Source organism: Anoplopoma fimbria, chromosome 23, assembly GCF_027596085.1.
Source record: "Anoplopoma fimbria isolate UVic2021 breed Golden Eagle Sablefish chromosome 23, Afim_UVic_2022, whole genome shotgun sequence".
Taxonomy (NCBI): domain Eukaryota; kingdom Metazoa; phylum Chordata; class Actinopteri; order Perciformes; family Anoplopomatidae; genus Anoplopoma; species Anoplopoma fimbria.
The window spans coordinates 6,127,986-6,144,316 of NC_072471.1; the positions used below are offsets into that span (position 1 = coordinate 6,127,986).

At 39.9% G+C, this 16,331-nt stretch overlaps 1 protein-coding gene across 1 annotated transcript in view; it reads left to right on the plus strand.

Moving 5' to 3' along the window:
- LOC129112268 (voltage-dependent calcium channel subunit alpha-2/delta-1-like) overlaps positions 1-15,984 on the plus strand; it is an 82,036-nt gene extending 66,052 nt beyond the window's left edge. Inside the window, exons 23-38 of the mRNA XM_054624294.1 lie at positions 691-751; positions 919-1,025; positions 2,910-2,994; positions 3,236-3,298; positions 4,109-4,224; positions 4,314-4,385; positions 4,812-4,879; positions 4,979-5,017; positions 5,113-5,184; positions 7,091-7,243; positions 8,427-8,479; positions 8,791-8,846; positions 9,620-9,746; positions 10,462-10,574; positions 11,235-11,317; positions 14,342-15,984. Coding sequence (XP_054480269.1) covers positions 691-751; positions 919-1,025; positions 2,910-2,994; positions 3,236-3,298; positions 4,109-4,224; positions 4,314-4,385; positions 4,812-4,879; positions 4,979-5,017; positions 5,113-5,184; positions 7,091-7,243; positions 8,427-8,479; positions 8,791-8,846; positions 9,620-9,746; positions 10,462-10,574; positions 11,235-11,317; positions 14,342-14,464 — 1,391 coding nt within the window. The 3' untranslated portion in view covers positions 14,465-15,984. The remainder of the gene's footprint in view (positions 1-690; positions 752-918; positions 1,026-2,909; positions 2,995-3,235; positions 3,299-4,108; positions 4,225-4,313; positions 4,386-4,811; positions 4,880-4,978; positions 5,018-5,112; positions 5,185-7,090; positions 7,244-8,426; positions 8,480-8,790; positions 8,847-9,619; positions 9,747-10,461; positions 10,575-11,234; positions 11,318-14,341) is intronic.
- The last annotated feature ends 347 nt before the right edge of the window (positions 15,985-16,331 follow it).

A 16,331-nucleotide genomic window follows, 5' to 3' on the forward strand; every position in this document is an offset into this window, starting at 1 on the left:
CTCCATTTACATCCAAAGGCCTAAAACCGTTTTTTTGGAGTGCAATATTTCTATTCAGGACTCGCTCTCTGAATAAAATATTGTGTCACCTTTGACCCCTGTGGTTTTACCCTGTCTTTTTTTCCCCTTTTCTTTTCCCTCTCGTCTTTACCTCCCTGGGGGATGATTCTCTCGTTCGCTCCCTTTCTCTCTGCTGGGATTTTTTTCCACTCCAGGGAAAGATGGCAAGTATTTTTTCTTTTTACTTTCACGTCTTTCCTCTTGTTTGTGAGCCTTGTTGGCCCAGCATGTCTGGCCAAAACTATTCTGGTCCTTCTTATTTATACCTGATTTTCAACTGTTTGTGCAAGACCTTTTATGTGCAGTGTAAAACTGTCCTCAACTTTTGCTTTGGTTAGTCTTTTTTATGATTTATGTGGTAAATATACCTTTTGGTTTTTGTCTTTATGAGTACCAACCCCTCATTTTAGAATTCTACCGTGCATTTTGACTAAAATTGAATCTCATTTCAGTTTGTGGTGCCCGTAGGAGGTTTCTCTTTATTATTACGCTGTTACATATTCAAGGGTGTTACATTATACCCAGTGGGGCCCTATCTTATCTGCATACAATTATTATTCTTGTTTTAATGTAAGCCTAATATGAACCTGCATGGGAGGAAGATTAATAAAACTTTATACCTCTCACCAGTTTCTGAAAGCTTGATGGCGGACAAGTTTGATGAATATGGCTATACATTTATCGCACCGAGGTAAGCCGGCACGCAGTTTATTCGGATTACATTTTCCTAACTGGCAAAAAAAAATATGTTTTCCTTTCACCTTTATGACGACCATGGAGGCAAATTTCCACCTTGTGATTCATTACTTTTTTCTGCTTACATGAATTCACTAAAATAATGCTTTTTGTTTCTCACAGGATGTACTGCAAGGACTTAAAGCCACCTGACAAGAACAAAAACAACACTGAGTTTCTCATGGAGTTCAACGATTACATTGACACAAAGACACCAAACAACCCCATGTGTGAGTATCAGAAAATGAAGAAATGTTCTCTGAAGTACTTCTTTCTACCTTACTTGCTCCTGGTGCCTTTAACTAAGGGCGTTTATCTTGAGAGTAAAAGCTTTTACACTGGATCTTAATATACTCAGCAGCACACTTGGACCTCCTCCTTGTTACAGACTCCTATTTACATCTCAAAGAGCTGCTAAGCCATACAATATTTGCTGTAGTATGTATATGTGAATGAATCTCAGCCATCTGGCTTGACATTAAGGTGTGCATTGAACATTTAATGGAAGAGCGCCAACCAAAACCTATTCCCAAAGGTCTCTCTTTCCAGTGAAATACAAGTCTGGCTCGATGGTTTGGTGTGCATGAGCGGGCAAAGCTTTGTGATGAGGAACCCCTGTGTTCGTGTTACCCATTTGATGCTAACTCTAAAAGTCTGACCATCACACGCCTGAGTGCACATGTGTGAGGCACGTCGGCTTAGATGTGACACACACAGGCTCCCACACACACAATATTCACCAGTAATATGCCTTCCACACCCCACCTATAGCCGCTCGACCTCATCCAATTACCGTGTGTTTGTGAGAAAGAGCAGGACACGTCAAGCCAGGAGCACAAGCGGAGCAATAAAACACAAATCAGGGGCTAGTGGACCTTCTCCTAAACATCTGACCAATGCATTAACATCCTTTCCATTTCTTGCATACACTCATTGATATGCATCAGTCACTTTGTGTTGCCCATTGAGTTAAACAAAAGGTCCCCAGATATTTATAAAAGATCTCCTTTTAAATTTGGTTTGACAATTTCAGTCTGAGAACTTAGTTCAAACGTCTCAACAAGATCAATCCAATAAAACTTTTCACCCAATTGAAATACTACTTTCACCATTATTAGCTGCTAGTTTAATGGAGTCCATAGGGAGTTCAGAGGGAGAGAGAGTAGGGCCCATGTGGACTATTGCCGGCCTGAGTATCGTTACACGCTTTACTTGGTTAAGCCACTGCAGTGGCGAAGAAGTCGAAGTACATTAGGAATTCCTGGGCTGCCTTCAATAAAGGATTCCTAATGAAAACCACTGCACGAGCAGGGAAGGTGGAGTAGGGGGGGAATAAAGTGTTACACCAGCTGTTTTCTCTGATGTGTGTGGTGTGTCATAAAGGTTTGAGGAGGGTGGGGGTCTAGTGACGAGCCTCGATGTTAATGGACTGAAGCGGGTCGTCGCAGAGTTCAAAGTGGCTGGCACTGCCAAAAAATGGACGAGAGGCTTTTATCCCCTGTTATTTTTGTCATGTGGTCTTGTCGGACGTCTCTAAAAATAATTTGTAACAGCTATACCATCCCACCACCTACACCTTGGCAGCATTTGGCACATTCAGTATTACATACAGTATTTTTTTTGTGACTTTAAATACATATTTCATTGACCAATTGTGTCTGAGAAACAACCATTTATTCCTCGGACCTACCTTCTTTCTAAAAAAATAAAAAAAAAAATAAAAAAATAAAACATCTCTTGGTCAAATTGGTTCTCTTTTGTTCCTTCAACATTGATTGCATTTGGACTTTTAAGGTGCTTGTCAGTCTAGAAATATATCAATTCCCATGTATCAATCAATTTGCGTATTGTTCTTTGTCTTTCTGGTATAATATATACTTAATGAACTCTATCTTTTCTTTTTCGGTTACCTAATCTTACATATTCCAAATGGATACCTCTTTCTCAGACTTTCCAGACTTTTAATTTTTAAAAAACAAAATAGTAACATCATCTTATTAAGATAAGACACTTTAAAAACAGGACAGTTATTCATTTACTATCTAAACAGTCAGCAGACAAACAAATGGTTTTCAAAAATACAGTAGCATAACGTTTAGACTCTTGCTGTTTAGGTAATGTAGAGCTGGTGAACCGATTGCTCCTGGATGCTGGCATCACCTCGTCTCTGATCAAGCATTGGAAAGCAACCGAATCGCAGTAAGTAAAGAACTGATATTTTGCTGCTTTACCATCAATGCTTTTTTCGTGATCCAGCAAAACATACAGAAATGTGGCATCAATTATTTGTTACTTGGCATTTGGTAATGAATGTCCAAGTGAAAATTGAATACAGATGGTTCAAATATTTCAGCATAACCAGTAAATGTCATGCAAGCATAAAGCACATTCCAGTTTTTGTAATTGTATGTTTTATTGCTTTATCTTCTCTGCTTGTCAGGCATGGTGTCTTGGCCAGATATGTTGCCACCGATGGAGGGATCACACGGGTCTACCCCAAAAGGTACTTGTCAAGCTCATGGGGAGGAGGGAAGCAAGGGAAGCTTAATATGTTCAGGATTATCTTGTAAGAATTTTTGATGCTAGATGATAGATATCATTTTGAACATTAATCCCTCCATCCATTGTCATTTGTTGAGTCTGAGTCATGATGGTTTTCAGTATTTTACAGTGTCAAACAGTGACATCTTACATGCCATGAATGTGTTTTAAAAGTTGAGTTGAATATATTGCAGACATCAAGGGAGAAAGCAACGTTTTTTGACAACGTATAGGTACATATACATTGTAAGCAACAATTTTTTGTTGTTTGTGTTCAGGAGCAGGAAGCTAGGCATGAATTACCAGCATATTGCATGTGTTCAAGATCAATGAATAAGGCAGGGTCATCTTGAGAGACAGACATTTAAATTAGGGTTTCATCTGTATAGAAAATATATTTCTGTATCATATTCTCAAAGGATATTGCCAAGTGAAAGCTTTTAAAGGGAAACTGCAGTAGGCCCAGTACAGGTCCTTGAGGTATCCCGAGAGGAGAGATAATGACTATTATTGAACATTGCTCACTGTATTCTATGATGTAAAGATGACTTGAACCACAGCAATACTTATACTGATGATGCTAATTTAGTTTCAAGTCAGTCCGAAAGAATGTCATTGTCCGTGGTGTTGAAGGCAATGCACAGGTCAAGCTGGACTTGCTAACATACAACATAAACAAATACAAGATGCTAACTACACTTCCAATCGTGATATGTCTTCTTGTGTGTTGCTAATCTTCTTGTGTGTTGCTTTGTACAAATGTGTTTGACAGTGCTGGGCTGTACTGGGAAGAAGAAGCTGAGACTTATGAGTCAAGTTTTTATAAGAGAAGTTTGGACAATGATCTGTACATCTTCACTCCGACACCCTACCAATCTAGAGAGAACAGTGAGTAAAAGCCAGCATTAATGTGTGTCAGGTGTGTTTTGCTGTGACTCAATGTATACAGATATACATTGTTATTTTTCCTCTCGCAGCAAGTGAGGAATCCATTTTGGTGAGCAGAGCAGTAAACGTTGACATTGATGGTATCATACTCAAACCGGCTGGTAAGGACACACCGACAGAAGTGTTTTTACACATTTAAACTTCTAATTTCTCAAGTTGTCTCTCTCGTTCTGCCACATTCACTAAACACATTCACACCTACAGCTGTATGCTATATTTACACACCTATATTTGCAACCCTATAGTCTTAACCCTAATAATGCCTTTTACTGTATATCTTCTGACACACACACACACACACACTCCCTCTCTCTCACATACACACATACACACACACACACACACACACACACACACACACACACACACACACACACACACACACACACACACACACACAAACCACACATAAATTGTCTGATCTCCTGTGATCCCTGGCCAAGTTTGCATTTTGGAAGTTCAGAGAGTAAAGTTGACACAGAGGTCCAACATGATCTAGGATGTCTGTTTTTTGTGTTTGATCCCAGTGGTCGGTGTGAAGCTGGACATCCAGGCCTGGATGGCGAGCTTCATCAACACCACACAGAAGATCAATGTGAGTGGGTTCTATCTCCATGACACATACGCACAATCACACACATTTGATCCAGATTATTACTTTTTATTACCTTTTCTGCTCTTCTGCTTTTTTCAGTGCAATGATGAGATCTGTGGCTGTCAGCGTAACGATGTGGTAGGGGTTTAATTTCATATTGCAAGTTACAGGCTATTATTTATAATTAAGAGTCATGAGCACGCAACATTGGTTTAATGTCTATGTGATTCCAGTACGTAGACTGTGTCATTCTGGATGATGGGGGCTTCCTGGTGATGTCCAATCGAGACGAACATATTGATCAGGTGGGCATCTGCATTTTACTCTCACTCACAAAACTAAAGACCAAACTCTTTCAAATTAGGCACGCTTTATGAAGGGCTGATCATTGATACAAACCTTCAAAATTGTTGTTTTTGTTGTTTTTTGCAATTACTAAAGATGAACTTTCAGGCTCATTATCTACATCTTTACAGACACAAACACATGTACAGTAAGCTTACAATTTTTCTTCGCTCACCTAACCCTATGCTAATGGATAATAGCGGGTCCCTGCTGTTGTCTCAGTAAATGTTTTTTCATGGGGCCTCGGCTCCTTCTTAATCAGGCCTGGGTGTGCGCTGGATAAATCAGGGGCCCTCTGAAGTTTGGCAGCAGCACTTAAACCCAGGCAGGGACCTGAAGCCTTGTTTGGAGAAGGCTGTGTGCCCTCAATCATATTTCCTACAGGAGCAGGAGTTTCTCTCTCTGTAAGCTTCCCGCTTTCTCTCCCACTTTATGTCTTTCGTTCCTTTTCTTTCGCCGAAACCTTCGGGGAGTCTGCAGCCAACAGGGCGGTGACTGTTAATTCATTATTTGTTTTACTGCACAGGGAAAGGAGAGAGGGCTCCCTTTACCTTATAGATTGGAAGATTTATATATCGTTTGGCTGTTAGACGAAAGAGGAATGGATATGTGGAGGACGGCTTGTTAACGGTGACCTTACAAAGTGGAAGGAAAAAGGATAGTTTGCATTTCCTCGTGCACACACATGCATGCCTTTAACACACACACACACGCACACACACATACACACACACACATACATAGATGAGTACTACTTACTGTATAAACTCCCTACTGGACACAAGTACTTAAACACTCCCTTGCACACGGTCATGTCACACCTGCCAAGACAAACTACTTCCTCTTCATGGAAATTTATGGCTGCCTGGTGGACTTAGTTAATCAGATTACACTGAAGTCCATCACCCTGGGTTGCATGTGATTTACTGAGTTTGTGTTTTGTCTGTGTCTGTTAATTCACTGGGAACATTGTCTGCACATGTATAAACATTCTTAATTGTTTTTGTGCCTGTGTTCAACATAGATTTAACAATCGTGGGTTCATCGTATAAATGTGTTTAAGTGCTCTGTAAATGTAAAAGTATTGAGGAAAACCTCAACCAGTAACATCAGCATTTAAAAAAAGGAAAATCACATACATAGGGTTCAAAGGTTGCTTTGAGCTTTATTACTGAAACAAGTTTCGCTATGAAATTGTAAAGTAATTTACAAACTAGTAGTAATTTATATTAAACGCTTAATAGCTGGTGTACATAAATATGTGTTCATGAAGTTTAGTATCTTTATCTGTGTCTACTTGACTGTATTAAGGAATAAGAGATACAGTAGATTATTACCTTGTACTTTTTTATTTTTTATTTTATTGTAGGTCAGAACTTTAAGCCACTTGTGAGCATTGTTTCAGATGGAAACTAAAAATCACTACCTCAAATATCCTCTTGAAGGATACCCTTATTCGTTTTTGTGCTACAAAGTTAGATGATGGATACCTCAAAATATGACTCTTTCCCCAAAAGACCAACATAATAATTACATAATTCCTCAGGTCTTGTGTCAAAATGTTATTCTAAGATCTTCATTATTATATGTAATTACATGGATCATACTCCAAAACAGATGTGTGTACAACCACCTTACAACACAGCAGATTTTGGAAGTATAGTAACAGTGCACAGAATCCATGTATATTGGGAGAAAAGGGGCTCAAAGTTGCCCTGTAGTCCTAAGGGCACCAAGAACAAAAGTACAGGCATGTGTATATGCAGTTGTGTTATTTAAATATTTTCATCTATTTCTTCAATCTATGATCCATGCTACAAAATTGCTTTAAAGTAAACATGTTGATTATCCTTCCTCTGTCCTTAGATTGGGCGTTTCTTTGGTTTGATCGACCCGATCCTCATGGTGAACCTGGTCAACTCGTCCCTGTTCACCTTTAAGAAGACTTTCGACTACCAGTCGCTCTGTGACCCTGAGAAAGAGAGCAAGGCGGCTGCAGGCCTGCGATCCGTCTACGTGGTGGGTTACATAAGCCAGAGACCATTCACACACAAACTACCACACGCACACACACACACACACACAAACACACAAAGCCACCCACGTGTGCACACCCGCACTTGCATGATCACACATTTCGATAGCCACACATTTACATTTACTCATTTTCCCTACAAGTACACATACAGTCATTTGTATCCATACCTGCCTGCTGACACACTTCCAAATGATCACACACACACACACACACAAACACACACAAATGTTCACTCACCAGGGAGCCATAAATCTGGATAGAGCCGATGAGAAGGGAAGCAGAGGGTATGGTGAAAGCGTTAGAGTGGGAGTTTGCAGGAACAGTAACAGGATTAGGTGGTCTAGCATGCTTGGCTAACACACCAAGTGATGTAGAAAGAGGCACTGTTTTCCATCACTTACAAAACGTCCAACTTGCGATGAAACGATGCAAACCGTCTGTGGTGCTGATGAATTTCTCTTAGATGCTGAAAGGTCAATAGAGATTGTGGTAATAAGCTGATACCTAAGAGGGAGATTAAAGGTATTCATAGGTATTTACAGATGCAAAAATCCCCTGTACTAACAATTGAAACCACATGATTTCCCGACTTGCAACGCAAATGTGTACGCCACGCTGATGTGGCCAAAGTGAGATGAAAGTTGCCATTATTTTCTGATCAAAGACACCGTCAACAGCCGGTGATGCCTCTAACACGGTTAGTTAAGACTCCTTGATGACTCAACACGCCTTCACTTCTCAAGAGAAAGGATGCAACACTCATTCACCAAAACAAGGCCCTCGCATGCTAACCATAATCAAAGCAGCATGTTGGGCCTGTTATTCAGAGTTTGCTACTTTGTTTTCTCACTAGCCCTTTGTTTACATATTTATGTGCGCATCTGCTGAGGATGATTGTGTTCTAATTTCCTCTGAGAGGGAAGAAAATACAATGACTGGCTGCCCTTTGCAGCTTTGTGCCTGGCAAAACTGGACAGTCTGCTGCCACTGTAAACATAAGCAGGATGTTCAGATTGGTTCAACAGGTTTAAAATGATTCTTCTGAAGATTATAGACTTGATTTGGTCTTTCTCGGATACATTACATTACAGTCATTTAGCTTTTATCCAAAGCGACTTACAATAAGTGTCTGATATTAATACTCGTTTTATTTGTCCCCCTCAGCCCACAATTGCAGATATTTTGAATTTAGGATGGTTTGCGACTGCTGCAGCCTGGTGAGTCTGAACTTTTTCTATATGGTTGGCATTAGTGTCAGCCCATTCTTCCCCCAAAATGATTGATAACAAAAATATACACTATAAAAGCCAGTATTTAAACTCAGATCCTAATGGAAAGCAGGCAAGGATTTGTTTCTCCAAAATGGACATATAGCATCTGTTTAATAGCTGAATTGTTCCCAGGACAGTCAGCATACCACAAAATCTTCCCTTGATTTATTGATGCGTTAGCATTTACACAAATGATTTATTGTGGATTATGTTCCAATGAATCCAGACATCCTTCATCCCTGGCTTTTTGCTCTTAGGTCAATACTGCAACAGTTACTGGTCAGCATCACATTCCCAAATTTCCTGGACGCAGGTGAGTTCCCGTCAATTTGACAAAGAGAAAATAATTGAGTGTTAAGTGTTTTGTTTTGTTTGCAATATTGAGCAAGCTCTAGGCCTGTCTAAATGGTCTCATTATGGAATTAAATGGGCGTTCATTTTTTACTTTGACAAGGCCTTAAAAGATATTGAACACATTATTTTCAAACTGTTTCTTCATCATGAATTGTGTTGAAATACTTTACCCACTCCAAAAATAGTTAGCATAGTTAGTTTAAACATTGTTCATAGGAACAGTTGAAAATTCATTTTTCTTCAGAGGAGCTCAAGTGTGCACAAGATGTTCATTGGTTTGTTCATAAGTTTGTTGATGTTATTTTCCATTGCCATTTTTTGATTTACAGCATGTGATTTTTAAGCACCACATGTCATCAAATCTAGTGTGCCCTTGTGTAGGAGTCAGACACCCAACTCTAACTTAAAGCATTCTATATGTATATACAATATTTGCATGGATTTGTCATTGTATTGGCAAAGTCAAAAAATACGTAATTTTTACAGATCTATGGTTCTAACAAATGGAGATTATTAAGGCTGCACTAATACATGTTTTATATAAACTATGGATCAAAAGACTGTGTTTTAGTTCCCCTCAGCATTACGGGGCATATTAGTGTCGTTCAGCTTATTGTTTTGGTTTTACGGCCAATTATCTTTCGACATTATTGCACCTTAATGTTCAATGTGTCAGAGCGAAGACCCCGCTCACATGAATGAACATGAATGTGTTTGTGTTTACTTCAACAGCCGAGATGGATGATGAAGTGTCAGATGCCATGCTCAAAGAGGTCTGCATCACAGAGCAAACTCAATACTACTTTGAGACCAACAACCTGTCTTTCAGAGGCACAATCGACTGTGAAAACTGCACCAGGTATAAAAAAAAAATCCACTCCTTCTCAGCTACACACTCACGGTGTAGCTAAGGTCCACTCACTTCCTGATTTGCACTGATACGTTTGCATACATGAGACACAAATGAAGTCCCCAGAGGTGGCACTAAGAGAAGGCTGTAAAAATTCACATGCCATGAAGGTGAAGTCAAGTCACCAGCGTGGACCACCTTCTTGGCATGTTCCTGTGTGTGATTTGTGCACACGTGTGTGTAAGTACACCATTTTTAAGGCCCCCTCGTGCCGACTAATGGAGTGCCTGCCCGCATGCCGCGCAGCGTTACTGCACATTAGCCGCACATACGTTTCTTTTTAATGACCGCCATAAAAAAAGCAGAGAAAATCATTTGTGCACCAGCGACATGTGGGTTTTGGTAGAGGTCCTTGAGGACAGCAGGGTGGCACAGCAGGTCTGTGTCCCCTTAGGAATGAAAGCAATTTGGAGACTTGATTGAGCGAACCACAGCACGCTTCTCATTGTTGTCAAGATTACTAGGTTTCTGGAGTGTTGCTTAGTCATGTATGAGGAATGATTATTTATGTCGATTTTAAAGCAGCAGGCCGAAATGAGTGTCTTCATTTCATTTCTTTCTGGTTAGATATTGCACGGCAAAATGTTATCTCCATCTTTCCTGGACTCCAGCCCATGTGTCTACAACCTCTCTCGTGTCTCCTTGTGTGTCTGCTCCTCTCTAGACTCTACCACGCTGAAAAGCTGCCCAAGACGAACCTGGTCTTTATCATCGCTGATGCAAAAGTCACCTGCTCCTCCTGTGACACCAAGCCGTTAAAACAGGATGAACAGCAGTGTATCCTTTTACCCAACGCGGCCATCATCTGGCACAGACCATGTACATGTGATTCATTGAACAGATGTTTGAAGAAGTTTGTGTTTTTGACAAGATAATCACGGGTCGACGCTGATCATCCGTTATCCTCGCTACTCACTATACCCATCACTTACATCCACTAAATCCTATCACAGCCGTACGATGATGAGTGAACATTTCCACAGTAACTGACATTTAAAATTTGGACCCGGAACAACAGATGTGTCTGCACTGGGGTTTCTCTCTGCTGTGTCTGTAAAGCAGATGGCGGTGTGTTGGACGCTTCTGCTGGATAACTTACAAACAAATCTAGTATGCTCTATCAAACACACAGGGCTGTGGTCAATTATAGACTTATCCCTTGGAAAACACAATGTTCGAAAAAATGACATCATTGATGTATTGAGCAATGTGCTTGAGTTCCAAAAGGAGACAATTCACTTTAATTTATCTGTTTGATCTGGACGGTAATATGATAAATCTTTGTAATTTCCCATATTAATCAAATTGTTTTGTATGATCATTTTCCATTGGGTAATTAGAGTGTCTACTGAAAGAAAAAAGGACTGTGTTGGTGCTTTTACTTACGCACAATCACTTGGACAACATATTGTTATGTTCCTGACGTTACTCATCCAGCTGAAGGTCCTAATCCCTGTGAACTGGCTCAGAATCCTCGTTACAGGAAAGGGCCCGCGGTGTGTTTTGATAACAACGAACACGTAAGTTGCTTCCATCAGACCCTGGACTGCTTCTGTTTGCGATCAGTTTGAACTCTACGCATTTCATTCCAAAGGGTGCTCTGTGTAGGGTTTCAAGCCGCGAAACAGTGAGACCATTGCTGCTTTATTAGTCTCACAAGAATTAAAGAAGATCTGCGGAAAATCCAGCCTGAAATGGGAAAAGCCTTTCAAATGAAGGCGTGTCCCGAGGCTACTGTTTTTGGGTTGCGCTGCTAAAATCATTTGAGTTCATCGCCAAGAAAAATATAGGTCTGGTTACAGTTTACAGGTCGGAGCTTGAGTCAGTACTTCTACGACTGACAGGGCTATGAAAGACCTTAGAGCTCGGTGGAACTGCAGTCAGGTGATAATTCTCTGTGGTTCCTCACTTCAATCAACCAATTTCACATTTAACATAGTGATTTGATCCATTATTGATATGGAAATATTGATTAGAACAGCTTTAAACAGAGAATATATATAACAATGAAAGACGGCAAACCAGAAATTTAACACACAAATCAAACTTTATCTGGACAAAGTTATAATTCAGGACAAATAATTAGAAATTAACCAACGAAAATAAATATTGTGCAAAGAATGCATTCAATCAAGGTAATATGTATAAGTGTTAGTTTATAACATCCAACCCTACCCCCAAAGTTACTGGGTGGGGGTGGGTTTCCAAATTTATAGCCCAGATGAAACAATTTGATCTGTTTTGACATTTTACCTTGAGAATAAGGAGTAGCAACAGCAACATATTAGGGACCAATAAAAAAGGACGAATGGATTTCAGCCAGTCTTTTAAAAAAAAAAAAAAAAAAAAAAGGAGTTAAGCTCTGAATCTCACTGGCCGGAGCCAAACATCCTTTAGCTACACTCCTGATATGGACACAATATTTCAGTGAAGAGATTCTACCCATGGCACCTTTCCATCACTAATATCTTTACATGGTGCATGTTATTTCTCATTTTGTTTTGTTGCAACTCCTCTTAAGCTGTATGTTTGCAGATTTCCCACGCGAAGACCAACAGTTGGTTGTTGCTCGACTTTGAATAACTAAGCTAAACAAACACTTTCATGAGCAGCACAGAATCTCTGCGTGTGAAACCTCTGCGCTTGAATGCTCTGTTTGTTTTCACTCTATAGTCTTTTTCCAGTGTCTGTCAGCATTATGAATGAACTCTTATGCCTGCACTGTCCTGCTCACTCACATACACACTAAAACATCCCCCCACAAGCTCTTCTCTCACACTTTTGCCTCGCAAGTGAATGCATATGTCTTGTACTACTACTGTCTAAACTAAGTTTCTTGCTTTCTAACTTCTTGCTAACTATGTGGACCTTTTGCTGCATGATTCTCTCTCTCTCTTTCTCTGTCTGTTTTCTCTGTTTCCTGCTCTGTGATTGGCTGTTGATGGTTAGGATGAGGCCATGTGCCGAAGGAGCGCAGGCTCCCCATTGGCTTCCTCTCTGCTCATGTTACTGCTGCCACTGTTCATGTGCTGTCTCGGGTCAGTCCCATACCGCTAACTTCTTTCTCTTTCATTGTTATTTCAATCATTATCTGACACTCAATCTTACTGCCTTTGGCTCTTAACTTTCACACTCTTTCTCCTGGTGTTTCTATTCTCTGTTTGTTCTCCTCTTTTTATATCTCTGACTGTTTCTGCTTTGTTCCACGTCTTCGTGTCTTTTTCCATTGTTTTCCCACCCTTATCTTTCTCACCTGTCACTCTCTCTTATGTTCTACCACCATCTGTCTTCGTCTCCCCCCCACCGACTTACCTCCCAGTCTCTCTCTGTCCCTCGCCAACATTTTCTCCATCTCACCTGACTTTGAACTTTAAGCCATGCTCTCTGTATCTTTCCCCATCTATCATTGTCAGTCTCAGGCAATAGACTCCTGTGTCTGTATCTGTTGACATCTGATTACTGATGTAGCCAGACGCTAGCTTAAACAGACCACTCACTTCTCATTTGCATCCAGACGTTTGTGCGTCTCCTTTAATGATTCTCAGCGCCTTCCCTCTCCAAAAACGTATCAAGGGAAGACATTCTTTCCCTTGTACCTCACCAGATGATGAATATACAGAGTGGGAGTATCCGATCAGTTTTGGTCAGACATGATGGCTCAAAGTTTTCCAGTGAAGTTTAAAAAAGACATTTCAAGGCTTTTTTAAAAACTTTCTGACCTCTCGTTTGATCCCTGCATAGTTCTGGTTGACCGTTTGCAAAGCTTCACCCCCTCTTAGTTAATGTTTCTAACACGTACACCTGTCAAGCTTTCCACTGTCACACAGAACATATGCAGTTTACAATGATAAATGTTATCTTCTCAAAATTATCATCCATGTCATTTTTGAAACAATGGGACCTTGATTTCAGCCAGAAGTAGATACAAACAATCTTTAGCCGGCAATATCAGAAATTGCAAGATGAAATGGTAACTGACACTAGCAGACTTTATAAAAATTCACTCCAAGAATTGGTCAAAAATTGTTTCCGGCTGACCTTTAAAATCCTGCAAAAGGGTCTTAAGTATATATACACTTGAAGACTACATTAATAAAATATTGATATGAGCCTGAGATGCATGTCCCTGGGAAAAAAATCAGTGTCCTGAACAGTCAATAATCCATGTAAAGGTCCTGAAAATAAAGAGATACAACATTACTCTTGTATTGCAATTAGTTCAATTGATTTGGTTTTAAGTCATAAATGAGTCTTATTTTGATTTGACCCGTAATCCCTCAATCTAATGTAACAAATGTTTTTGGATTTTGAAAGAAAAAGGAAAAAATACACTACTGTCCAAACGTATCAGATGCATAGTATCGCTCTTATTACAGCTCCATGCACACCACTGTGTGCGAAGAAACGTGCTTTGTGTTTGATAACATAAGACAATCTGAAATCCAGGGAAGGGGTTTAGTTAACGGTCAGTTGTAAACTCTTCAGTGTGTTGGCTTTAAAAAAAATCAGTAACTTCACTTCTTTTCGTCCCTTCTCGGCTCCAGGAGCAGGACCCTGACTGTGGCGGTGCCTCCGGCCTGAGCCCCTCACTTTGGCTGATGGTGGCCCTTCAGCTGGTTCTGCTCTGGGTTTTGACTGGCTCCAGACCCCATACCATCCCGTCATGACCTCTGAAAAATCCTCCTCTCTCCCTCTGATATCTCCAAAAAGGCAACCAGCATGCAACGCTGCCACCAAAATGACGAACACCTGACGAGAAGGACTTGTAACAAACAAACAAAAACCTCTGAGCCCCACATCTTGTCAGCTTCTCCTTTTGATACCTTCATTTTTAGGGGTTTTCTCAAAGTGATTTCACCAGGTGCAGTGTTGAAAGAAATGTTAATTGGAAGAAATAAGTTTGAAAGACAAGAAAGATCCTCAACCTCCGCCTACCTTTCATGTCTTCAATAGTCCCCGCCAGCTGAGATTAGAGGAAATCCAGAGATTCATTATGATTGGCCACTTCTGAACTTTCTCTGGATTGATGTCATTCATGATAGAAATCGGACTGCCTTATATTATCAGAGGGTTTTAAATCACAATTTCTGGCTGTTTATTAAAGATGTTGACCAGTTCAGGATCAGCGCTGCCTTTTGCAAGCGTGTAATTTATTTTGAATCAATTTGCAGTGACTAGTTATTAGGTATTTATTGTTTTTTTGTGATTGACAATTCGGCCAAATTGCATTAAGAGATGCCAAATTTTTACATCACAACCTCGTGCCCTTTATTTGCATCCGTTGGGTTGCTGGAAATAATGTTGTCTTAGTCAGATTTTTTTTTTTTAGCACAACGCAGAACATTTTCACAGTGTCTCAGAGGTTTATGAAAGATGCATCGTCTTTACTTTCCCCTCAGTGTTCTTTCATGTAGATACTGTATTTGCAGTGTGGATATCATTGTTCATTGTTATGTTCATGCACAGAAACCAACCCCTTCAACTGCCACAGGGCCTGCCTCTAAGTGTACCGGTTTTAACATTGTAGCTGAACATCTAGTCATCAGCCCTGATCAAGAGTAGTGAATTATCTGGGTCTGCTGCCTTGGGGTGTTTGATTTCTCCAATGAAAACTTTGTTGCCATAGTGCGCCAATCATTAACCAATCAGGGTGAGCCTGGCTGGTGTCCTATGCATGCATAGTGGACAAAATCTCTAGTGCCATGTGGACTGTTTGACTCAGATGATCCCTTCAGCTAAGTCAACTGTGGCTACGGAGTGGAAAAACAATTTATTATTTATTTGTTTTATTATTTATTTGAATGAAGCGTCAGGACAGCATGCTACTTTTTCTTTTATTGCCACCACTCAAGAAGATGAATTTAGGGGATGTGAGAATTTGTATTTGACATTTTGGTCAACAAAAAAAAAGGAAAAAGGTCTGTTTGTATTCACTGCTGTCACTTTTTTTTAAATCAAATGACTACTATCTGCACTGCAATTCAAAGTGCAGCTGTTATTTTGTCTTTACAATTTGATCCCTTCTGGAAAACAACCTTTATCTTTATGTAGTAGTGAGGTTTCCTCTTGCAACTTACTACACTGTGGTATTCTAATACCCAAGAGAAATCACTGCAGTTAGGTCATGCTTGTGATCCTCTTTACTGCTGTATTTTGTTTTGTTTTCTCCAATATAAGTTCATCTTGTCTCATTTTCTGTGCCTTGTTTTCCATTGGTTACATACATAAAACATACAGTGAGAAGTTACAGATGATTTACTGAAGATCCTTTTATTGAAATAGTGTCATCTTGTTTGCAGTTAGATATATTTATCAGCCAAACCAAAGCTGCAGAGCAGAAGAAATCTGAAGAAAGAATAAAAAGCTAATAATTTCACAGGACCAAATCAGGACTCTTAAAGCAGCTAAACGCCAATGCAGTACGTAATACGTCAAAGAGCATAGGAGAAAAATAACTTAATTATTTCCGGATGAAAATATAAATCCATCCTGATGTTTTAATATTAGAAAATGACATGCATTTTGGTAGTTAAA